At 43.3% G+C, this 26401-nt stretch overlaps 1 protein-coding gene across 7 annotated transcripts in view; it reads left to right on the top strand.

The window, feature by feature from the left end:
* LDB2 (LIM domain binding 2) overlaps positions 1-26401 on the top strand; it is an 892398-nt gene that overhangs the window by 789939 nt on the left and 76058 nt on the right. For all 7 annotated transcript variants that reach the window (XM_038745550.1, XM_038745549.1, XM_038745547.1 and 4 more), the window contains 2 exons: positions 2462-2584; positions 3985-4068. In XM_038745550.1, the coding sequence (XP_038601478.1) occupies positions 2462-2584; positions 3985-4068 (207 nt within the window). The remainder of the gene's footprint in view (positions 1-2461; positions 2585-3984; positions 4069-26401) is intronic.

The raw sequence follows: 26401 nt of genomic DNA, 5'->3' as shown, positions 1-26401 counted from the left end.
TGGTATTTTAGAGAGGATAAAGAACACAGTTCAACATGACCCTCCCCTGTCCCACTGAGTGATCCATCAGAATGAATAGCAAGAGATCATTGTAGTCTAATTCAAAGTAAATCAGAACCTGTACCCTTCTGGGTTTGCAGTCTATAAGAAGGAAGATCTAGGTGCCATAATGAAGTAGCACCGCATTTAACTCAGCTAATATTTGTTTAAACTTTCAATAATCCCCTTTCTTTAAAATAGAGGTTTATGCCATCCTGATGCCTGGACTTTATATTGTAAGGGCATTTTGCTAATTACTGCTTCCTACAGCCCGGACCCTTTTCTCCAACCCCCTCTGGGGCAGGTCCCTTCTGTCATACTAACACCCCTGTGGGAATTGTGTGGCTTAATCCCTGTGCAACTCCTTTGAAAGCCCTGAGTAAATCATTTGCATTGCTAATGGAGCTCTGGGGATAAATCAGCCAGGTCACAGGACCAGGGACATGCTTCCCACTCTTAATTCATTCATTGAGCACTTACTGTGTGCAGAACACTGTACTAAGCACTTGGGAAGTACAAGGCGGCAACATATAGAGACAGTCCCTACCCAACAATGGGCTCACAGTCTGGAAGGGGGAGACAGAAAACAAAACAAAACATGTAAGCAGGTGTCAAAATCATCAAATAGAATTTTAGCTAGAAGCACATCATTAACAAAATGCATAGAATATTAAATATGTACAAGTAAAATAGAGTAATAAATCTGTACAAATATATACAAGTGCTGTGGGGAGAGGAAGGAGGTAGGGCAGGGGGTGATGAGGAGGAGAGGAAAAGGGGGGCTCAGTCTGGGAAAGCCTCCTGGAGGAGGTGAGCTCTCAGTAGGTCTTTGAAGGGAGGAAGAGAGCTAGCTTGGTGGATGTGTGGAGGGAGGGCATTCCAGGCCAGGGGAAGGACTTGGGCTGGGGGTTGACGGCGGGACAGGTGAGCATGAGGCACTTCAGAACTCGGAGGATATCATGTCTGCATAAGACAAATAATGACAATGATTGTGGTACTTGTTTTGTGCTTACTATATGTCAAGCGCTAGAGTATATGAAAAGTAATCAGGTCCCACAAGTGGCTTACAGTCTAAGTAGGAGGGAGAGCAGGTTCTGAATCCCAATTTTGCAGATGAGGGAACCAGGATACAGGAAAGTTAAGTGAGTTGCCCAAGGTCACCCAGCAGGTATGTAGCAGAACCAGGATTAGAACCCAGGTCCTCTGAATCCCAGTCCTGTACTCATTCTAGTCAGCCATGCTGCTTCCCTAGCACACTCACCCTTCACTGCCTGAGATCCCAGAAACTTGTCTAGCCAGACTAAAAATTAGAGGACTCCTTTCCTTGTGCTGCCCGGGAATGCCATGAATTGGAATCTGTTAACAGAATCTCACCTCTGATATCAACAATTACCAGGCAGTAGTCCTGGAAAGGGTATAGAGATGAATCTCTTCCTCTTTAATAATAATGGTATTTGTTAAGCACTTAACTATGTTCCAGGCTCTGTACTAAACGCTGGGGTGGATACAAACAGATTGGGTCGGACACAGTCTTCGTCCCATGTGGGGCTCACAGTTTCAATCCCCATTTTACAGATGAGGTAACTAAGGCCCAAATAAGTGAAGTGACTTGCCCAAGATCACAGCAGACAAGTGGCAGAGCCAGGATTAGAACCCATGACCTGCTCACTACCAGGCCTGTGCTCTGAATTTTTGAAATGATTAGCCCTTCGGGCTATGATGAGCAGAACAAACAAGCTCCCCTTCTACGGAGTTTTACAAGGCATTTTACCAAAAATGATACAGTATTTGGTTAAGATGAAAGTACTCCCTTGTGCATTTGATCCTAGAAATTTTTGCCCAGAGAAGGCCCTTGGACTGTGACATGAGGTGCCAATGGAATGGCCTCCCTACCCCCTTGAAAGACAATTTTTCTAGGCATGACAACAACAGCCACTGTTCAGTTCTTCCCCATTCAGGTGTGTCTGTTGACAATCCAGAGGTTGCGTTGCCACCAATTATTGAATTTCAATCTATCTTCCACTGGTTCCAATGTGCGATGATGAATTACCTGCCATGGCACCCGACTCTTCAGGAAGTATTCTCCTCCTAGGACCCCTGGCTCAGTCTGGCATTCAGGTATACAAAACAAAGCCATCCATTTCCCAGGTTTTATTGCTGCTAAGTAGCAGTGACAATTCAAAAGGAAAATGGGAATGACCTATATAAATAAAGGTTTGAAGGGCATGACACCGTAAAAGCTGCACTGCAACGAGCTGTTCCTTCAAAGGAAGAAAACCCGAGAAATTCTTTGATGCTTCACTCATGTCTTTTTCGTGGGACGATGAAGTTTCCCCCCACTAATGAAGAGCATTTTCGTATTTAATTTAATTTCACAGAGTGCGTCTTGGAAAATCTTGTTGCTTTTGTTTTCCAATCCTAGGTATGCACAGAAGGACGTCTGATCTTGGAATTTACCTTTGATGATCTCATGAGAATAAAAACATGGCACTTTACCATTAGACAGTACCGAGAATTAGTCCCTCGCAGTATTCTAGCCATGCATGTAAGTAATCCTTTCTCACTCGAGCTATGATTGTCTCCTTTAGGTTTCCAGTAGTTTTCACACCTAATACAATCAGCTGTAAATATTTAGTTTCTCCATCTACTACTTTAATCTGAGAGCCCTTACTTTCACTCTACTTTGTTTCTATGTTGGTGTTCTAAGCCTCTCCTATAATTGTCTATTATTTTAAACTCAGAATCAAGGTTAACTCAGTAAACATTTTTACATTTTTTTTCTGTATCCCAGGTTGTCATTATCATTCATGGCCTTGTAGGGAAAACAAACACTTTCTCAATAAGTGAAAAAAAAAAATGAAATTGTGGACTGGAAGCATCTAGAAGGAAAAATACACCTACAAATTCATTATGGAGTTGGGATTTTAAAGGTTCTCTTTTTCCAACAACCCTGATGCCACTTGATTCCCTCATGTACCCTCGGTGCTGGAGATCCAGACCTCAGAGGAGGGATTTGAAACTGAGGCTGAGCTCTCCTTTCATTTTTCTCTGCCTTTTCAGTCCCTAGCTCCCCACCCCACTGAACTTCCTAGGGAAAGGAAGCTTCCAGTTTGAGAAACAGATCTTAAGGAGAACCAGCAAATTTCTAGCACAGTTTTTTGTATGTAAACAACATTATGTTTGTGCTAGTAGAGACCCACGCACATAGTAAAGTGGTGGATTGTTTCCCCCCAGGTAGAATTTGGGCCAAGCTTCTGATTTTTGCATCTCTTCTTTAAAAAGATTTGGCACTTTAAATCAAAGGGATGTGGGGTTTCCCATCTGTGACTTCCTGCAGCTCTTTGGGAAATTAAAGCAGTTGACAACATTCATTCAGTCGTATTTATTGAGCGCTTACTGTGTGCAGAGCACTCCCAAGCTCGGTTTGGTGGTTGGGAGAGTCTGAACCTTCGGGTTTTCAGGGACAGGGGCCATAGCTTTCAAATTCAACTGTCGACTCAAAGGCATTAAAGAAAACTCAACCCTCCAGGGAACCCGGAAAAGTCAGGAAACAGGGTTATGCACAAATTGAAAGCACATCATCTTAGTCACTGTTGCATATGGTAAGTTAGTTGCCCAGACATTAATGACCTGGTCATGAAAATGTCAGGGCAAGAATGTTCCATTTAGGCCAGATCCCGTCCTCCTTGGTCACATGGTGAAGCAGAATGAAAGTAAGCTGAACATTTGCGTGCATTAGGTCTGCAGGATTGACTCTAATTGCTCCTGGAGTTTCTCTTAAACATGCTTCTCTGATGAATTTGGTCATCTCCCCTGACCTTCAGTAAGCATGAAGTGCTAAAACTGTGCTTTGCCTACCATTTCCAAAGAATAATGCAAATGTCTGACCATGAGCATGATTTCCTTAAGAATGTCCAAATGAAAAAGGGTTTTGCTTTGGTACAGGCACAAGACCCTCAGGTGCTGGAGCAGCTGGCCAAAAACATCACCCGAATGGGTCTGACCAACTTCACCCTCAACTACCTCAGGGTAAGAATGCTGTACTTGCCAATTACTGCAGATCATATTTAAAAGGTTATGTGCATCTCGTAGCCAAGGAGACAGAAGCAGGGCACTTGCCAGACAGGTAAGGTAGAGAAATATTGTTTTTTTCAGCAAGGGATGATAATTACAAAACATAATCCTGGATGTGGATGTGCTGAGACTTATTTCCATGTGTGTATGACTCCTTGAGTTGGTTGTTCAAAGAGTATAAGATTTTTCCCGGTGAAAAATATGCATATGTTATATATACATATATATATATATATGTATATATATACATATGCATATTTTTCACAGGGAAATATATATATATATATATATAATATATATATATATACTCACATTGTTTCCTTTTGGTTTTCTCAGGGTCCTAATTCATTGTCATTGAATTCTTGGCAACTATTTCTATTCAGGAATCTATGTGTCCTAAACAAAGGAATAGGTTTCAGAAGGAAGTAGGGTATTGTTTAGTGCATAAAAATAAAGCTGAAGTGTCTTTGTTTAGCCCTGTAATGTATATGTTTTCACTGGCTTTTACACAGTACTTGTCCCGCAAATTTTGGACTCCGCTTCAGACTGTTCACCAAAAGACTATTTTCTATACTATGCATTTCATACACAATTCACAGTCTCAAAATTTGGTGTGTGTGTTTGTGTGTGTGTGTGTGTCAGGGGGATGTCTTGCATCTTGTTGGTTTTTAGCATGAAATTACAGACAAATGGGAAGGGGTTTGATTTCAGTTACAGAATCACTATGGTCCTCCAAGTTCAACATTGAGCCTCTAAATGGATCTCGGCTAAGTTCCACAGCCTTTTTCCTTTGGGATCCTGAATTCTTTCCTCATCCTTGTACTACATTGGCTAGGATTTTTCCTTTCAATAATGCATTTACTCAAATTGCTTTTTGACCCTTGGAGTGCAGTCAGTTTGTGAGCTTATTTTTATTTTCGGCAAGTATTCCCCAGTGGAAGACTAGAGAGTGCACACTGAAATGCTTCCTCTTGAAAGTTTCCATTTTAAAATAAAATACGCACTGATATCCTTGTCTTTTGCATTTGACAATGAGCCTGCTGACGGCGGTGCTATCCATGGAAACTGTGACTGGAACCCAAAGTTATGGACACTTAAATTGGAGAGAACATCGAATGAGGGCTGGGAGACTGCACAATAAACAGGATCATGATTTGGTTGGTTATGGGAGCATGAGATCCTGAAAAAATGCTCCCTTGAGGAGAAAACAACATTTCTAGAAAAGCCCCCAGGAAGTAAGGCATTATGCCTCGGTAGTTAATCCAGACTGGAAACTGTAGGGCTTGGGAAAATCTAAGAAGCCATTAGTCATGAATCTGCCCATAGGACTGGTTTACCGTGGGCATCAGTTAGCTATCTGGAGCTTCGAAGTCTTTCTCTCTGAAGAGAGAGAAGCTACACAGTGTTGTTGGGAAGGTAAAATTCTTGCAATTAGGAAACACACACGCACATCTTTTCCTTACACTGCAGTCTTTTCCTCTCTGGGAACAGAGTCGGCCTGAGGCATTTAATCGCTGGATGTAATGTGGTCTCAAGCTCCTCCCTCTTGACTTCTGCCATGGTCTAGCATACTTGACCACCCTCTTCCTTCTCTCCCTGACCACTGTGTCTAGATCTGGCTGCCCCACTCATTCTCCTCGGGTTCCCCACTCTGGTTCAGAAAGGCCTCTACAGGGGAAAATTTAAGGTGATGCGTTTCAGCATTGCTTCCTTTCTACTAGCCATGATTCATTCATTCATTCAATCATATTTATTGAGTGCTTACTGTGCACAGAGCATTGTACTAAGAGCTTGGGAAGTATAAGTTGGCAACATTTAGAGACAATCCCTACCCGACAACAGGCTCACAGTCTAGAAGGGGGAGACAGACAACAAAACAAAACATGTGGACAGGTGTCAAGTCATCAGAACAAATAAAATTAAAGCTAAATCCACATCATTAACAAAATAAATAGAATAGTAAATAGGTACAAGTAAAATAGAGTAATAAATCTGTACAAACATATATACAAGTCCTGTGGGGAGGGGAAGGAGGTAGGGCAGGGGGGATGGGGAGGAGGAGAGGAAAAAGGGGGCTCAGTCTGGGAAGGCATCTTGGAGGAGGTGAGTTCTCAGGAGGGCTTTGAAGGGAAGAAGAGAGCTAGCTTGGCTGATGTGCGGAGGAGGGGCATTCCAGGCCAGGGAGAGGACGTGGGCCGGGGGTCGACGGTGGGACAGGCGAGAACGAGTTATAGTGAGGAGGTTAACGGCAGAGGAGCCAAGGGTGTGGGCTGGGCTGGAGAAGGAAAGAAGCGAGGTGAGGTAGGAGGGGGCGAGGTGATGGAGAGCCTTGAAGCCAAGAGTGAGGAGGTTTTGCCTGATGCTTAGGTTGATTGGTAGCCACTGGAGATTTTTGAGGAGGGGAGTAACATGCCCAGAATGTTTCTGCACATAGATGATCCGGGCAGCAGCGTGAAGTATAGATTGAACTGGGGAGAGACAGGAGGGTGAGAGATCAGAGAGGAGCCTGGTGCAGTAATCCAGTTGGGATAAGATGAGAGATTGAACCAGCAGCATAGCAGTTTGGATGGAGAGGAAAGGGAGGATCTTGGCGATCTTTCACCTTGCGGAGGTGAAAGCGGCAGTTTTTGGTGACGGATTGGATGTGAAGAGTGAATGAGAGAGAAGAGTTGAGGATCAATCAATCAATCAGTTGTATTTATTGAGTGCTTACTGTGTGCAGAGCACTGTACTAAGCGCTTGGGAAGTACAAGTTGGTAACATATAGAGACAGTCCCTACCCAACAGTGGGCTCACAGTCTAGAAGGGGGAGACAGAGAACAAAACCAAATATATTAACAAAATAAAATAAATAGCATAGATATGTACAAGTAAAATAAATAGAGTAATATATATGTACAAACATATATACATATATACAGGTGCTGTGGGGAAGGGAAGGAGGTAAGACGGGGGGAATGGAGAGGGGGACGAGGGGGAGAGGAAGGAAGGGGCTCAGTCTGGGAAGGCCTCCTGGAGGAGGTGAGCTCTCAGTAGGGCCTTGAAGGGAGGAAGAGAGCTAGCTTGGCGGATGGGCCGAGGGAGGGCATTCCAGGCCGGGGGGATGATGTGGGCCGGGGGTCGACAGCAGGACAGGCGAGAACGAGGCACGGTGAGGAGATTAGTGGCAGAGGAGCGGAGGGTGCGGGCTGGGCTGGAGAAGGAGAGAAGGGAGGTGAGGTAGGAGGGGGCGAGGTGATGGACAGCCTTGAAGCCGAGCGTGAGGAGTTTCTGCCTGATGCACAGATTGATTGGTAGCCACTGGAGATTTTTGAGGAGGGGAGTAACATGCCCAGAGTGTTTCTGGACAAAGACAATCTGGGCAGCAGCATGAAGTATGGATTGAAGTGGGGAGAGATACGAGGATGGGAGATCAGAGAGAAGGCTGATGCAGTAGTCCAGACGGGATAGGATGAGAGCTTGAACAAGCAGGGTAGCGGTTTGGATGGAAAGGAATGGGCGGAGCTTGGCAACGTTGCGGAGCTGAGACCAGCAGGTTTTGGTGACGGCTTGGATGTGAGGGGTGAATGAGTGAGCGGAGTCGAGGATGACACCAAGTTTGCGGGCTCGTGAGATGAGAAGGATGGTAGTGCCATCAACAATGATGGGAAAGTCAGGGAGAGGGCAGGGTTTGGTAGGAAAAATAAGGAGTTCAGTCTTGGACATATTGAGTTTTAGGTGGCAGACAGACATCCAGATGGAGATGTCCTTTAGGCAGGAGGAGACCCGAGCCTGGAGGGAGGGAGAGAGTGCAGGGGCAGAGATGTAGGTTTGGGTGTCATCAGTGTAGAGATGATAGTTGAAGCCTTGGGAGTGAATGAGTTCCCCAAGGGAGTGAGTGTAGATAGAGAACAGAAGGGGACCAAGAACTGACCCTTGAGGAACCCCTACAGTAAGGGAATTGCACTGGAAGCTGGTTCGTCTCTCCCATGTCCTGTCCAGTTTTCCCTTTGGAAACTGGAGAACTGCCAAGATGACGCAGTTTAGACTGTATTCAGGACAGATTGAGCGTCAGTGGTAAAGGGCAGCCAGAAACGTTGGTTTCCTCAGTTTTTAACACTGTTGAAAGAATTTTAATGGCCAAAGTTCACTCTCCCTCCCATTGTCCCAAGTTCCCCTTGACATAAGGTCATCACCAGGATGGTTCAAATAAAGAGCCAGTTAGGGTCTTAAATATCAGCCCCCAATATAAAATAAACTAAGAACAGGTTGGACAGGTGTCCTGGTGCAAATCAATTCAAGGCCTTATACGTCAGGGGAAGAATTTTAAAATCAATGTTTCATTTCATGGGAAGATTGGGTAAAGATTTTCAAATGGTCCAGGATGCTGCATTCAGAAAAAGCAAAGTCTTCAATACAGTGCAATTAAGCTCTCTAGAAAATAAACAATTACGATAATCCAGCTTCATCAAAACAAGTGCATTGATTCCTAAGATATTCCATAGCAGGTGATCAGCAAAGTCCCTTCAGAAGGAGGCCCAAGACATTATCCATCCAAAAAAAAAAAACCCTAAGTAAAACAGAGTGTTGAATACCAATAAGGTGGGGAGTGTTGAACAGAACAGTCAGGGTGGGAGCCTTGCTGAACCTGACATTTTTGATCAGATTCTGTCCATGTTAAATTGTTCATTGGCTCTGCCATTTCCCCAAAATATCAAGGTCATGGTGGCATCTTAAAGGTGAAAATGCTTTCACCACATGGCCTAGAGAGTAGAACCCGGTCCTAGGCATCAGAAGGGTTCTAATCCCAGTTCTGCCACTTGTCTGCTGTGTGACCTTAGGCAAGCCACTTCACTTCTCTGCACCTCAGTTACCTCATCTGTAAAATGGGGATTAAGACTGTGAACCCCATATGGAGAAGCAGCGTGGTTCAGTGGAAAGCGCATGGGCTTTGGAGTTTTAGGTTGTAGGTTCAAATTCTGGCTCCGCCAATTGTCAACTGTGTAACTTTGGGCAAGTCACTTAACTTCTCTGTGCCTCAGCTATCTCATCTCTAAAATGGGGGTTAAGATTGTGAGCCCCCTGTGGGACAACCTGATCACCTTGTAACTTCCCCAGAGCTTAGAACAGTGCCTTGCACATAGTAAGTGCTTATTAAATGTCATTATTATTATTATTATCATCATTATTATATGGGACAGGGACTGTGTCCAACTCAGGCATCTTATAACTACCCCAGTGCTTAGTACAGTGCCTGCCACATAGTAAGCGCTTAACAAATACCACGCATTCATTCGTAATCCTGCTGGCTGGGATCAACCAATGGGGGAATCTCTTTCATTAAGGTGTAACCTCTCCAGCAGAAGGTGATGACCTCTGCGATCTGCTTTGTTAATCAATCATTAATATTTATTGAATTCTCACTCTGCGTGGAGCACTGTGCTTAACACTTAGGGAAGTGTAATTGAGTACGTAGACATGATCCTTCCCCTCAAAGAGCTTGCAATCTAATGGGAGAGACAGACACCAAAATAAATCACAAATCGGGGCAGCAACAGAGTTTAAAGAGGTGTATATAAGTGTTACCAGAAGGAGAATCGGGAGAGAGTACCCTACTGCATAGGTGATGTGGAAATGTTGAAGAGGCAGTAGAGGGAAAATAGAAGGGAAGGAGAGGTGTCCATTTATCTTAAGGCTAAAGTGGCTATTGATCCAGATCTTACACCCAAAAGTCCAGTTTTCAGCTGACCAGTCCACCCTCTGTCGGATACAGAGTCAGATACCTTTACGTCCTTCGTTTTCATTGGAAACATATAGCCTCTCTGGCACCTGCCACTGAACCCCATTCTCAGGAGGCGCTTAATAAATACCATTGATCAGGGTGTTGAATGATGGGCGTGAGGCAGTGGAAGCATCACCTTCACTCCCTCTGGGCAAACGATGGAGTGACCCCTGGGTAAGACAGTCATTGACACCTGGTGACTGGGTTCCAGGAGCTGTTATGCTGACCTTAGGGTAGACCCATGCTTGAGATCAAGCAATCAATCAGTGAAATTTACTAAGCACTTACTGTGTGCTGAGCACTGTACTAATTGCTCTGAAGGAAATGTGATTTTTAGAAGGGCTTTGAAGATAATGCCCTTCCCAATGTTAATTATTCATTCAATCGTATTTCGATCGTATTTATTGAGCATTTATTGTGTGCAGAGCACTGTACTTATTATCTTATTACTTAGTATCTTAATACTACTTACTGTAATTATGAATTCAGGCACAGAGCATGTGGAGTAAAGTCACTGGGCAGAATTCTCTTTGGATCCCAAAGGACTGTTAAACGGAGAAGACGTTCCCTTTTCCACCACACTGAGTCTTTCTGACTTAGACCTGAATTTAGGGAAGAAAAACTGCCGGTGGCCCCTCTCGGGATGGTACCTGGAGAGTTTCTAGTACTGTACCAGTCTCGGCTATGGGAGGGAGTCAAGCAGAGGCCTACCCATTCCATTCCTAGCTTGGGCAGTGGCTAGTGGGTGGAAGGCGATGGCTTGATTGCTACAAGTCAAAATTCACCCAAGCTGGGCAGCAGCAGCATGGGAGAAAGTCAAGGTCAGAAACTCAAGTTTTCTCCGTGGAAGGAGGCAGTGGTAAACTATTTCCGTATTTTTACTCCTTTGTGTTTCTCCCATCCGTGTCATCTCTGTCCTTAGATCTGTGCCATTTGGTCACTTGGTATTCACCCTGTCCTTAGCCCCACAGCACCTATGTATACATCTAATTATAGTGTGTGTTTGTTTGTTTTACGGTACTTAAGCGCACGCTATGTGTCAAACACTAAGCGCTGGGGTAAGTACAAGTCCATGAGGTCATATACAGTCCCTGCCCTGTATGGGGCTCACAGTCTTAAGAAGGAGAGAAAACAGGTATTGACTCCCCATTTTACAGTGAGAAAACTGTGGCACAGAGAAGTTAAGTGACTTGCCCAAGGGCACACAGCAAGCAATTGGCAGAGCCGGGATTAGAACCCAGGTCCTCTGACTCCAAGGCCTGTGCTCTTTCCGCTATGTGCCAAGCACTGTGCTGCACTGGAGGTAGAAGATAAGCAGGTCCTACATGGGGCTCATAGTCTAAATAAGAGGGAGAACAGGAATTGAATCTCCATTTCACAGATGAGGGAGCTGAGGCACAGAGAAGTTAAGTGACTTGCCGAAAGTCACACAGCAGGCACATGGAGGAGCTGGGATTAGTAACGGTGTCCTCTGACGCCCAGGCCCATCTTCCTTCCATTAGACCACATCGCTCCCCCTATTACTTTGTTATATTAAAATCTGTCTCCCACTCTAGGCTTTAAGCTCTACCAATTCTAGACTTTAAGCTCTACCTCTATATATGTATATATGTTTGTACGTATTTATTACTCTATTTTATTTGTACATATTCTATTTTATTTTGTTAATATGTTTTGTTTTGTTCTCTGTCTCCCCCTTCTAAACTATGAGCCCACTGTTGGGTAGGGACCGTCTTTATATATTGCCAACTTGTACTTCCCAAGCACTTAGTACAGTGCTCTGCACACAGTAAGTGCTCAATAAATACGATTGAATGAATACCTATCAATTCTATTGCACTGTAGTCTCCCAAACACTTAGTACAGTGCTCTGCACACAGTAAGTGCTCAGTAAATTCCACTGATGGAACGACTGATTGCATGGGACTACCCTAGGATCAGTATAGCGGCTTCTGAAACGCACTCAGCGAGTGTCGATGACTGTCTGACCCAGGAGTCGCTCCAACATTCGCCCAGGGGAAGTGAAAGTGATGTGTCCATTGCCTCTTGCTCATCATTCAACCCCCTGGTCAGTGGTATTTATTGAGCGCTTCCTGAGAATGGGATTCAGTGGCCGGTGCCAAAGAGGCTGGAGGTTTTATACATATTTATTACTCTATTTACATATTTATTACTCTATTTACATATTTATTACTCTATTTATTTTACTTGTACTTTTTATTTTGTTAGTATGTTTGGTTTTGTTCTCTGTCTCCCCCTTCTAGACTGTGAGCCCACTGTTGGGTATGGACTGTCTCTATATGTTGCCAGCTTGTACTTCCCAAGCACTTAGTACAGTGCTCTGCACACAGTAAGCGCTCAATAAATACAATTGATTGATTGATTGATTGATTTAAAATAAAAACATTGGATGTACTGATATCCTATCCTGTATCTGTGTCCAACAGAGGGTGGACTGGTCAGCTGAAAACTGGACTTTTTGGTGTAAGATCTGGATGAATAGTCACTTTGGCCTTAAGATGAATGGATACCTCTCATGCCTGCTGACCCTTGCAGGGCCTACCCTGGGGCAGGCTAAATAGGCAGTTGCTACAACATATCATCATCATCAATCGTATTTATTGAGTGCTTAGTATGTGCAGAGCACTGTACTAAGCGCTTGGGAAGTACAAATTGGCAACATATAGAGACAGTCCCTACCTAGCAGTGGGCTCACCCCTCCCATCACCCCCAAACTGGGCTAAATTCAGTCTGGTTAGCTCTGACTTCCCAGCATCCAGCTTCCTAGGGAGCTTTTAGGTGAAGGCAGTGGTGTTTTCAGTGCTTCACTCACCCTTGGCTCCGCCACTTGCCTGTTGTGTGACCTTGGGCAAGTCACCTTACTTCTCTGAGCCTCAGTTACCTCATCCGGAATATGGGGATTGAGACTGTGAGCCCCACGTGGGACAGGGACTGTGTCAATCAATCAATCAATCAATCTTATTTATTGAGCGCTTACTATGTGCAGAGCACTGTACTAAGCGCTCAATAAAAGTGTCCAACCTGCTTTGCTTGTCTCTACCCCAGCGCTTAGTACAATGCCTGGCCTGTAGTAAGCGCTTCATAAACACCATTATTATTATTATTATTATTATTATTATTATTATTATTATTATTATTATTATTATCAGCTTTCTGTGGGCGTGATGGACAGAGGAAGTATTGGGAGGATCAGAGAAGAGAAAGCCAGCATAGCTGCCACTTACAAAGAAATGGTATTTGCTAAGCACTTACTATTTGTCAGGCACTGTATTTAGTGCTGTGATAGACACCAGCTAATCAGGTTGGGCACAGTCCATTTCTCTTAGGGGGCTTCCAGTCTTAATCCTCATTCAGTCATTCATTCATTCAATCATATATATTGAGCACTTACCATGTGCAGAGCACTGTACTAAGTGCTTGGAAAGTAAAGTTCGGCAACAGAGACAATCTCTGCCCAACAATGGGCTCACAGTCTAGAAGGGGGAGACAGGTAACAAAACAAGTAGACTGGTGTCATTAGCATCAAAATACATAAATAGAATTATAGATATTCATTCATTCAATCGTATTTATTGAGCGCTTACTGTCTGCAGAGCACTGTACTAAACGCTTGGGAAGTACGAGTCGACAACATATAAAGACGGTCTCTACCAAACTATACACAACCCTTTTGCAGATTCATTCATTTATTCATTCAATCGTATTTATTGAGCGCTTACTGTGTGCAGAGCACTGTACTAAGCGCTTGGGAAGTACAAGTCGGCAACACAGAGACGGTCCCTTCCCAACAACAGGCTCACAGTCTAGAAGGGGGAGACAGACAACAAAACAGAACAAGTAGACAGTGCCAAGCACTGTTCTAAGTGCTCTGGGTAGATACAGGGCAATCAGGTTGTCCCACGTGGTTGCTTCTTGACCCTGGAACAATTCACTTTGAACATCCAGAAGGTGCCAAGAGATGAGGTAACTGAGATACAGAGAAGTGAAGTGACTTGCCTAAGGTCACCCAGCAGACATGAGGTGGATCCAGGATGAGAAGTCAGATTTTTCTGACTCCCAGGCAATTTCCACTAGGCCCCATTGCTTCCATTTCCAGGTCAAGGTTTGTTGAGGGGGGAGAAGGAGTGGCTTTAAAACAGCTGCCCTAGGATCACCCCACCAAGAGTGGATGTGTAAACATTCATATAGTCATTTAAAATGACCTTTAAAATTAGCTTTTAAAAGGTCATTTAAAATGACCTTCCAAGACTAGGAGGCCTTCCCAGACTGAGCCCCCTCCTTCCTGTCCCCCTCGTCCCCCTCTCCATCCCCACCGTATTACCTCCTTCCCTTCCCCACAGCACCTGCATATATGTATATATGTTTGTACATATTTATTACTCTATTTATTTTACTTGTACATATCTATTCTATTTATTTTATTTTGTTAATATGTTTGGTTTGTTCTCTGTCTCCCCCTTCTAGATTGTGAGCCCACTGTTGGGTAGGGACTGTCTCTATATGTTGCCAACTTGTACTTCCCAAGCGCTTAGTACAGTGCTCTGCACACAGTAAATGCTCAATAAATATGATTGATTGAAAGGACGACCCACAGACAAACACTTGAACCCGCGCTCCAGCACTGAATTTGCTTGTTGAATATGAATCTGGATATACATTTGAGCCCTGGAAGACTTTGTCTTTCAACTGCTTTCAGCCCCAAAATGTGCTTTTTAAGGACAATCTTTGCTCTTGTTCCAGTGGTGACAAGCAGAGTGCTTAGCTTTGTTCAGATGTGGAACTTATGATGGGAGCTCACATTAGCCCATACACTTAGGAATCCATTCCTTCCTTTTCTAATTATTTTCTTCTGTAACTTTGAAATGAAACCCCTGATTCAGAATAGTGAAATCATGCCACGAAAAGCTTTTCCCTAAATGCAGTCATTTCAGTTTCGAACTCTGCATTTGAAACGATTTTGCTTAAATGTTTACTTGGTTCCATAATTAGTATTTTTATGTGTTTTTAAATAATAAGTGTTTAAACTTGAAGAAAGAAATGAATTCCATTTTTCTTCTACTTGCAATCAAGGAGAAGGGAGAGCGGGTGTCTTAATAAACACAAGCATAAAAGTCAGCTTTGGATAGGATTTGTCATTTTTATTTTCAGTGTTTGGCTCAGTGGGTGTGTTGGTCTGGAGCCTATTCAAACCGGAATTGAAAATTTGATTTTGAATAAGGTCAGAATGCAATGGAACCGATGTGAGTCATATCGGACCCCCTGAGATATCTTAGAAAAAACCCTTCAACCCTGTCATGATCTGAAATGTGACCAAATATTTGACTGTAGAAAAGCTCGGGACATTTGTGGCAATGAGAATGAACACAGTGGACGAATAGTAAAAGTAATTGTGGTCTCTGTTAAACACTTACTATGTGCCAGCCACTGTACTAAGCGCTGGGGTAGATATAAGGAAATTGGGTTGTGTACAGTCCCTGTCGCACATAGGGCTCACAGTCTTTTATAGATCCATTTTATAGATGAGGGAACTGAGAGCCAGAGAAGTAAAATGACTTGCCCAAGGTCACACAGAAGACAGTGATGGAGTCAGGATTAGAACCCAGGTCCTTCTGATTCCCAGGCCCATGCTCTATCCACTAAGCCACACTGCTTCTAGAAGACTTTTCAGGGTCACCATGGGTTACATGGTTTCAAAGATTTGTCATCAGGGTGTCCAGAAGAAATCATTTCCATTTCTATCACTGTTTTACCTACCTTTTCCCTTTCTCACTATCTGTTAGGAATGTCAACCAGAGATCCTTAAATTTTGAATTCTGTGTCAAAGTTCGAAATATTTTCCCTCAAAGTGGCAGGGACTTCTTTCAGAGTCTTGAATTTGTTTTTTTTCCATTCGGCAAATTGAGATTTCTTTTGTCTAAATTTTTCATGTTTTTGTTTTGTTGGATGACTTCTTAGTGTCTGCGCTCATGCAATCAATAGACTTCTCGATGATCTGAGAATTGCAGTAGAAAAAGGGGTTATTAGCTATCTATCTCTTGACCACATAGCACTAAACTGTTAAGGGCTTGCATTAATGCTAGCTATTGCTTTTCATTTAATTTTCCCGTGGAATGAAGAACTGGAAAAAATAATTTAAATCAGATCCTGTACAAAACCTACACAATTGCAGCCCTTAGCTTTGGAAAATCATCTCCATGCCATTTGTATGAAATGCAGTGTGCCAGGGGAACTCTTTGTAAATTTAAGAACCATTCTGAAAATTTCGAATGACTCTTAAGGCAAGCTTTCCGCTAGACCGTCAGCTCATCCTTTAGATTGTAAACTCGTTGCGACAGTTCTAGACTATGAGCCCACTGTTGGGTAGGGACCGTCTCTATATGTTGCCAACTTGTACTTCCCAAGCGCTTAGTACAGTGCTCTGCACACAGTAAGTGCTCAATAAATATGATTGATTGACAGGGAACATATCTACCAGCTCTGTTTTACTGTACTTTCCCAAGCACTTCCAACAGTGCGCTGCACCCAGTAAGTGCTCAATAAATACCACTGATTGATTGTCCCTTTCAAGGAACCAGAAACAGAAAAGTAGATTCTAAAAGATGGAAGGGAAGTCTGGTGGCCCCCTTGGTGTCCGAGAGGAAGGCTTTTTCATCCATTTTTCCTTCCTTTTCTTATTTCTTTGCTCTCCTTTCCTTTGGATGCCCCTCCTCCAGAGAGACCCAAAGAACCTATGAACTGTATTCTGCACAATGATACTTGTTGTAGAGATGAAAAAAAGTAGAAAGTTCTCTTAAGTAGGGTTCTCCCACAAGTCTCTACCAGGTGAAAGTGATTACTAGAGATAATAATAATAATAATGATAATAATAATAATAATAATAATAATAATAGTATTTGTTAACTACAAATAACATTGTAGTAAACAATACAAATTGTTTACTATATGTCACACTGTTCTAAGTGCTGGTAATAATAATAATAATGGCATTTGTTAAGAGCTTACTATGTGCAAAGCACTGTTCTAAGCCCTGGGAGGATACAAGTTGATCAGGATGTCCCATGTGGGGCTCACAATCTTAATCCCCATTTAACGGATGAGGGAACTGAGGCTCAGAGAAGTTAAGTGACTTGCCCAAGGTCACAAAGCACACATGTGGCAGAGCTGGGATTCGACCCATGACCTCTGACTCCCAAGGTCTCCCTCTTCCCACTGAGCCACACTGCTTCTCAAGTATTGATTGTAGTACTAGCTACAAGGTAATCAGGTTGTCCCACGTGGGGCTCACCAGTTTTAATCCTCATTTTATAGATGAGGTAACTGAGGCACAGAGAAGGTAAGTGAATTGCCCAAAGTCACCCAGGGAAACAGGTGTTGGAGCCGGGATTAGAACCCACATCCTTTGACTCCCAAGCCCCTGCTCTTGCTACTAGGCCAGAGATGGCAGAGGAGAAGAAGCAAAGGAGTCAAAACTCCAGACTCAGTCTTTCAGACTCCAGGGTATTTCCAGCCTATCTACTCCTTCCCCAATCTTTCCGATTGGGATTGGAGAAGATCTTCTAGACTGTGAGCCCACTGTTGGGTAGGGACTGTCTCTATATGTTGCCAACTTGTACTTCCGAAGCGCTTAGTACAGTGGTCTGCACACAGTAAGCGCTCAATAAATACGATTGAATGAATGAATGAATGAATATCGATTATAGCACGTCCTAGGTGTGACTTCTTCCCAAAACAGGAGAGATGCATTCCTCCTCATTTGCGGTATTAGATGCCACTCCCCTTACAGCAGTTTTATCGTGATTTTCTTTTCATATTTATAATGACTGTGTGTTGTCCTCACGGCCATTCCTCCTAGAACAGCAGTGTGGCCTAGACAATGAAGCACGGGCTTGGGTTCTAATTCAGGCACTGCCACTCATCTGCTGAGTGACCCTGGACAATTCAGTTAACTTCTCCGTGCCTCACTTACCTCATCTGCTAAATGGGGATTAATACTGTGATCCCCATGTGGGACGTAGACTGGATTCATTCATTCAATGGTATTTATTGAGCGCTTACTGTGTGCAGAGCATTGTACTAAGCGCTTGGGAAGAACAAGTTGGCAACATACAGAGACGGTCCCTATCCAACAGCTGGCTCACAGTCTAGAAGGATACAATGTGATTAGCTTGTGTCTACCCCAGAGCTTAGTACAGTGCCCGGCACTTAGTAAGCACTTAACAAATACCATAAAAAAGCACAAGTAGTACTAATCATGCTAGTATCAAATGCCTAATTGTGTTGTTCACAACTAGTTCATTGCTTCTCTTATATGTGGGGAAAAATTACACCCACGGGTGGGAATTAGGATGCCATCCTGGGCCCCAAAGGGGTACACAATCCACAGGTAATGTGAAGAGAAGTGCTTGGTCACAGACAAAAGGAAAGAATGGGAACAGAAAAATATCCTCCCTGACCAGGACAAAGATGAACAGGATAAGAATTAGGAGGCTGTGATGTGGAGGAGCGGAGATTCAGGGTCCTCACAGATCAAAAGCAGCGTGGCTCAGTGGAAAGAGCCCGGGCTTTGGAGTCAGAGGTCAGGGGTTCAAATCCCGGCTCTGCCAAATTCCAGCTGTGTGATTTTGGGCAAGTCACTTCACTTCTCTATGCTTCAGTTACCTCATCTGTAAAATGGGGATTAGGACTGTGAGCTCCCCTTGGCACAACCTGATCACCGTGTAACCTCCCCAGTGCTTAGAATAGTGCTTTGCACATAGTAAGTGCTTAATAAATGCTAACATTATTATTATTATAATTATCAGTCTGACACTTGCACATCAGCCAAGTGACCACCACAGCTGCAGCCTGCCCGGGGTTCTAAATTTTGCTTTGATCCTGCAGCCACTGCCACTTCAGTCCTTCCCATTGGTGTCCAGACAGGAATGAGGCCCTGGAATGGCACGGAAAAAGTTGGAATTGGTGGTGTAGTTTGGCCGTTCAGTAGGGTGGACAGTCGAGTTGGCCTGATGCTACTTGACTCTGTGCTGCTGACCTAAGCAGGGCAGGTGTGAAGCCTTGGGATATAAGCGCCCACAAGGCAAAAAAGTCTTATGTTTAATAATAATAATAATGGCATTTATTAAGCACTTACTATGTGCAAAGCACTGTTTTAAGCATTGGGTTTAATGTGCAACCCAAGCCCGTAGTACTGACCTTTCTACCTGTTGACAGAAGGCCTTCAAAAATGTACGCTGCTTCCCACTGAAGATAGGGGAAAGGGTGTGCCTAATAATAATAATAGTGATTGTTATTATATTATTATTATTATTGTACTTGTTAAGTGCTTCCTATGTGTTCCAAAAGCAGCGTGGCTCAGTGGAAAGAGCACAGGCTTGGGAGTCAGAGGTCATGGGTTCAAATCCCAGCTCCACCGCTTGTCAGCTGTGTGACTTTGGGCAAGTCACTTCACTTTTCTGTGCCTCAGTTACCTCACCTGTAAAATGGGGATTAAGGTTGTGAGCCCCACATGGGACAACATGATCCTCGTATCCTCCACAGCACTTAGAACAGTGCTTTGCACATAGGAAGCGCTTAACAAATACCAAAATTATTATTATCATTATTATTATGTGCCCAAGCCCTGTTCTAAGTGATGAGGTAAATACAGGTAATCAGGTTGAGTGGAGTCCCTGTCCCACAAGGGGCTCACAATCTTAATCCCCATTTGACAGAGAAGGTAAGTGAGGCACGGAGAAGTGACTTGCCCAAGGCCACATAACAGGCATATAGTGGAGTCAGAATTAGAACCCATATCATTCTCTTTCCACTAAGCCACTCTGCTTCTAGAAGACGAGAGTGAGAGTGAGAGTGGCAGTGGAAAAAAAAAAATGCCTGTTGGTTAAAGCACAAAGATGAATGATAGGGAATGGAGTCAGGGATCACTTTGACAATCCTTTCAAAACAAGAGACACCACATGGGCAGAATGTGAACATCGATGATGTTAATAATAATAATAATAATAAAGGTATTTGTTAAGTGGTTACTATGTGCCAAGCACTGCTGTAAGCGCTGGGGTAGATAAAAGGTAATCAGGTTGTCCCATGTGAGGCTCACATCCTTAATCCCCGTTCTACAGATGAGGGAAATGAGGCACAGAGAAGTTAAGTGACTTGCCCAAAGCCTCACAGCTGACAAGTGGAGGAACCAGGATTAGAACCCATGACCTCTGACTCCCAAGCCCAGGCTCTTCCTCTCCTCAGTTTCTTACCCATTTTGATGAGTGCAGGGAGTTGTCCTATGTTGATATTTACTTTTAAAGGCAACAGCAGTCAATCATGAAATAAAACTAAGAATTTTCCTTCTATGCTGCTTGGATATTTGGAGTCACGTGGAGTAGTCCCAGTTAAGGATTAACTATAGTAGCAGTACTAGAGCCAATTTACTGGATTCATATCTCATCTATCTCACTACTGACCCATTTCTCACGTCTCTTCCTAGCCTGGAACTCCCTCATCATCATCATCATCAATCGTATTTATTGAGCGCTTACTGTGTGCAGAGCACTGTACTAAGCGCTTGGGAAGTCCAAATTGGCAACATATAGAGACAGTCCCTACCCAACAGTGGGCTCACAGTCTAAAAGGGGGAGACAGAGAACAAAACTAAACATACTAACAAAATAAAATAAATAGAATAGATATGTACAAGTAAAATAAATAAATAAATAGAGTAACAAATATGTACAAACATATATACATATATACAGGTGCTGTGGGGAAGGGAAGGAGGTAAGATGGGGGGATGGAGAGGGGGACGAGGGGGAGAGGAAGGAAGGGGCTCAGTCTGGGAAGGCCTCCTGTGGTAGGTGAGCTCTCAGTAGGGCCTTGAAGGGAGGAAGAGAGCTAGCTTGGCGGATGGGCAGAGGGAGGGCATTCCAGGCCTGGGGGATGACGTGGGTCAGGGGTCGATGGTGGGACAGGCCAGAACAAGGTCATATAAGCCAGACCACCACTCTTCCCACCTTCGAAGCACTGCGCATCAAGCAAAAACTCACTCTCAGCTTCAAGGCTGTCCATCACCTCGCCCCCTCCTACCTCACCTCCCTTCTCTTCTTCTCCAGCCCAGCCCGCACCCTCCGCTCCTCTGCCGCTAATCTCCTCACCGTGCCTCGTTCTCACCTGTCCCGCCATCGACCCCCGGCCCACGTCCTCCCCGGGGCCTGGAATGCCCTCCCTCTGCTCCTCCGCCAAGCTAACTCTCTTCTTTCCTTCAAAGCCCTACTGAGAGCTCACCTCCTCCAGGAGGCCTTCCCAGACTGAGCCCCCTTTTTCCTCTCCTCCTCCCCATCCCCCCCACCCTACCTCCTTCCCTTCCCTTTTTATTTGTTCATATTTACTATTGTATTTATTTTGTTAATGATTTGCATCTAGCTTTACTTCTGTTTATTCTGATGACTTGACGCCTGTCCCCATGTTTTATTTATTTTTAGACTGTGAGCCCACTGTTGGGTAGGGACTGTCTCTATATGTTGCCAACTTGTACTTCCCAAGTGCTTAGTACAGTGCTCTGAACACAGTAAGCGTTCAATAAATACAATTGATTATTTTGTTGCCTGTTTCCCCCTTCTAGACTGTGAGCCCGTTGTTGGGTAGGGACCGTCTCTATATGTTGCCAACTAGTACTTCCCAAGTGCTTAGTACAGTGCTCTGCACACAGTAAGCACTCAATAAATACGATTGAATGAATGAATTAAAAAGGTCACATCTCCTCCTGGAGGCCTTCCCAGATTGAGCCCTCCTTTCCCCAGCTCCCTCTGCCTTCTCTGTCATCTATGCACTTGGATCTGTGTCCTTTGGGCATTTGGTATTCACCCCATCCTCAACCCCACAGCACTCCTAAACCTAACTTTGAATTGTATATTACAAATTATTTATATTCATGACCGTCTCTCCCTCTAGACTGTCAGCTCATTGTGGGAAAGGAACATGTCCGCTAACTCGGTTGTACTGAGGTTTCCCAAGAGTTTAATACAGTGTTCTGCACATAGTAAGTGCTCAACCAACATAATTGATTGATAGCTGTAGTAGTAGCATTTTTTAAGTACTTCCTGTGGACAGAGTGCGATGCTAAGTGATGGGAGAGAATACAGAGGTGGGAATTAGGCAAAGACCCTGTCTTTCCGGGGAGCGCTCCCAATCTAAGACATAATTGCGGCAAAGACCTATACCTCTGAGGTGTTCGGCGCCTTCTGTTTTGGTGATTTCAGCTCAGAACTCGGCGCAACCAGCAGAAATTCAAATTCCTTCAGTTAGCTGCAGAAATAGAGCAAGGAACTCCAGACGGAAACAGATGGAAAACAAGATTCCTCTCGTTGTACACTGGGAAAGCAGGCCCTCCAGGCAAACTAGGTTTTAGTTTGTATCAATTTTGTAACAGTCCACCCCCTCCTCAATGCTCTTCATAAACAAATTCCTGTCTACTCTTCCCAGCTTCCAAAACGGTTCCGTGTTCCAATTTGGTCACAGTCCAGCAGTCCTGAACTTTTAAAATTTACTCTTCTTTTCCCTTTGTTCTACTCTGAAGAGAGGAACCTTGCAGGCTTCCTTTGAATTGTAGAAAGCGAAAAAGAGAAGTTGAGAGAGAGGAAAGAGGTCATTACTCACACACATCAATCATGGTTATGGCTGAGTTGGACACCCTTGCGCCGCACAATTGCGTGTACCTGACCAAAGGTGATTTTAGCGAGGGATGAGTACTTTGGGCTGCTTCTGCAGATTTAATATTTAAACTAACATCCATGTTTTTGCTTGGGTGCCCAAGGCCATTCGGGATCCGGGATGTTTTTATTTGTTTTGTTTTTTAAAGGCATAATAGCAATGAGAAGTGAATAGGACTCTAGTGTTTCATCACACACTTATAGAGAAATACCACAAGGGAATGAATTAGAGATTCACTTTTTGTGTGCACAGTTCTGAGAGCTTTTATTGAGAAACGGGCTTACTGCCCCACCGAAATCATTGTCAGATGTGGATGTTTAAAAGCACCTATTGTGCACAGGAGTTTCTGAGAACAGCTAAAGGAGTTTAACCCAAAGGGGGATGTTTTCCAATTGCTGAGGAGGTCTTATGCCTGTGGAATTCATTATTGACAGTCATAGAACTAAATCTGTTTGGTATCCTGATCATTTACTCCTAAATATGATATTTAAATTTGAGATTTATTGATCTTTTTCTTCCGCTGCATGAAGTCAGATAGCTGGGGCTGGTTAATTTCAATAAGAATGGTGATAGAACGATCTATTTTATTACAAAGGTATATGGTTCATTCAAGTTTTAACCAAATGCGCCACATACGTTTTCTCCTTTTAGACTTTTGTTCCCATAAAATCCAATTTTTTCCAATTAATTTCCTTTTCTGCCTTTGGGCACTTTCAAGCCACGGAAATGATAATGTGCATAAACAAACAAAAAATGTTTTGTTTATTGTGTGTGGTTTCCTACTTGATTTAGACACAGATTTTAGTTCTTAGGTGAACCCAAAGGAGCAACCGTCAGTTTTGAGAATCTGACTTAGGAAAGACGTCCTCAGCAATTTAAGATGGAAGTCAGGTTTTCAGCAGAAATCAGAAGTTCTACCAAGTATTTCATGATGTAAATTTTTTAAAATTGGCTTTATTACACTAATTAGTGAATGTCAACCCCAAAATGGCACATTTCTGTCCAACCCCGGCAAGCCATTATTTGAACCAAAGTATGGGATGCTTTTAATGATAACAATAATAATAATAATAATAATAATAATAATGCTATGATATTTGTTAAGTACATGCCAAGTGGTATAGTAAGTGCCATGTAGATACAAGATAATCAGGTTGGACACAGTCGCTGTCCTATACGGGGTTCACAATCTAAAGGGGAGGGATACAGGTATGGAATACCCATTTTACAGATGAGGAAACTGAGACACAAAGAAGTTGTGATTCACCCTAAGTCACACAACGGACAAGTGGTGGAATCGGGATTAGAACCCAGTCCTCTTACTCCCATGCTGGTGCTGTATCCTCTGGGCTATTCTGCTTCTCACTGCTTCTCCATAGGCACAGTTCCTTCTATTGTATTGCCAATTGTCTGCCAGCAGTTGGAGAATTCCAAATAGTGTTTCCAGCAGATGGATTCAAAATCAGAGAAAAAAATGACCTCCAGAAAATATAACTCTCGTTGTCAAGGCACGAAAGCTCTTCTGTGAATTCATTTTTCATGGAATGGGGGGGTTCTCTTGGGCATCCTTTTATCAATCAACAAATAGTATTTATTTATTTAGTATTTATTAAATAGTATAGTAAATATAATAAATATAATAAATAGTATAATATTATAATTCTATATAATTATATACAATTATTATAATTATTATAATTATTATAATTATAATTATATTATTTATTATATAATTATGGTATATATTATAGTATAATATAATAGTATAATATATAATAAATAGTATAGTAATAGTATTTATTAAACAGTATTTATTTATTGAGTGCTTGCTGTGTGCAGAGCACTGTACTACCCACTTGGGAGAGTACAACATAGCAGTGTTCTTAAACAAGTTCCCTGCCCACAACAAGCTTACAGTCTAGAGGAGGAGCCAGACACTAATAAAAAAAATAAGTATGAGTATATGCATTAGTGCTGTCTTGAGTTTCCTTTGTACAGTGAAGGTGGTTCTCAGACACAATATGACTTGGGAATATGGGAAGGAAACTGTTGATGTCTACCAACAGTTGGTATGTTTGGTTCTGTTCTCTGTCTCCCCCTTTTAGACTGTGAGCCCACTGTTGGGTAGGGACTGTCTCTATGTGTTGCCAATTTGTACTTCCCAAGCGCTTAGTACAGTGCTCTGCACATAGTAAGCGCTCAATAAATACGATTGATCGATTGATTGATTGATTGCCATATTCTTCTGAAATTCTGAATGTACATTTTAGTTAGCGAGGCTGATTGTAGCTAGTTGCGTGTCACAACCAAATACCCCTACATGTCAACATAGCAGAACTCACTAGAAGTAACACTTCTTTGGTAGCCCTCAAAGTAGAGCAGCCTATTGTTGTGAATCAGAGCGGTTGAGCTAGCCAGGTATGCAACCTGATTTAGGTAAGAATAATGATCCCCCTTCTAGACTGTGAGCCCGCTGTTGGGAAGGGACCGTCTCTATATGTTGCCAACTTGTACTTCCCAAGCACTTAGTACAGTGCTCTGCACACAGTAAGCGCTCATTAAATACGATTGAATGAATGAATGAATGATGGTATGCATTCAACTCTAGACTGTAAGCTCATTGTGAGCAGGAATATGTCTACCAACTCTGTTGTGTGGTACTCTCCCAAGCACTAAGTACAGTGCTCTGCACACAGTAAGCGCTCAATAAATACAATTGAATGAATTTTGGTATGCATTTGACTCTAGACTGTAAGCTCATTGTGAGCAGGAATATGTCTACCAACTCTGTTGTGTGGTACTCTCCCAAGCACTAAGTACAGTGCTCTGCACATAGTGAGGGTTCAATAAATGCCACTGATTGATCGAGTGATTGATTCAACACTCACCGAGAGCCAAGCTTCGTATTAACCACTGGGGAGACGGAGGGGTGACAAAATAATCAGTTCCGAAGATAATCAGATCAAGCACAGTATCTGCCCCCACACGAGGTGCTCTGTCAAAGAGAGACAGAGAACTGGTATTTCCTCTCATTTAGCAAATGAGGAAACTGAGGCATAGAGCTGATAAGCAGAAAAATGTGGCAGAGCAAGGACTAGATTCTGAGTCTCATGACATCTGGTCTTATGCTCTTTCCATTAAGCCTTATTGGGGTAGAAAGGGCTGGCTAGCTCCATTTTTAAATCAGTGCAGAAGTAGTATGCAACCGTATTGTTGCATGCTGAAGTAGCATGGTGTAGCAGATAGAGCACGGGACTGGGAGACAGAAGAGCATGGGTTCTAATCCCAGATCTCCACTTGCCTGCTGTGTGACCTTAGATAAGTCACTTCCCTTCTCTGGGCCTCAGTTACCTCATCTGTCAAATGGGGATTGAGACTGTGAGCCCCACTTGAGACGGGGACTGTGCCCATCCTGATTTGTTTGTATCAACTCCAGCGCTTAGTACGGTGCCTGGCACACAGTAAGCGCTTAACAAATACCACAATTATTATGATAATAATAATGACAGCATTTATTAAGCGCTTACTATGTGCAAAGCACTGTTCTAAGTGCTGGGGAGGTTACAAGGTGATCAGGTTGTCCCTTGGGGGGGCTCACAGTCTTAATCCCCATTTTACAGCTGAGGTAACTGAGGCACAGAGAAGTTAAGTGACTTGCCTAAAGTCACACAGCTGGCAACTGGCAGTGCCGGGATTTGAACCCATGACCTCTGACTCCAAAGCCCGTGTTCCTTCCCTTGAGCCACCCTGCTTCTCTATTATTATTATTATATTTTGGGGGGACAGTCACGAATAACTTTTTGACAAAGT

The sequence above is a fragment of the Tachyglossus aculeatus genome, chromosome 4 (assembly GCF_015852505.1).
Source record: "Tachyglossus aculeatus isolate mTacAcu1 chromosome 4, mTacAcu1.pri, whole genome shotgun sequence".
In the NCBI taxonomy this organism is placed as follows: Eukaryota; Metazoa; Chordata; class Mammalia; order Monotremata; family Tachyglossidae; genus Tachyglossus; species Tachyglossus aculeatus.
This window is presented reverse-complemented; position numbering and strand designations above follow the sequence as displayed.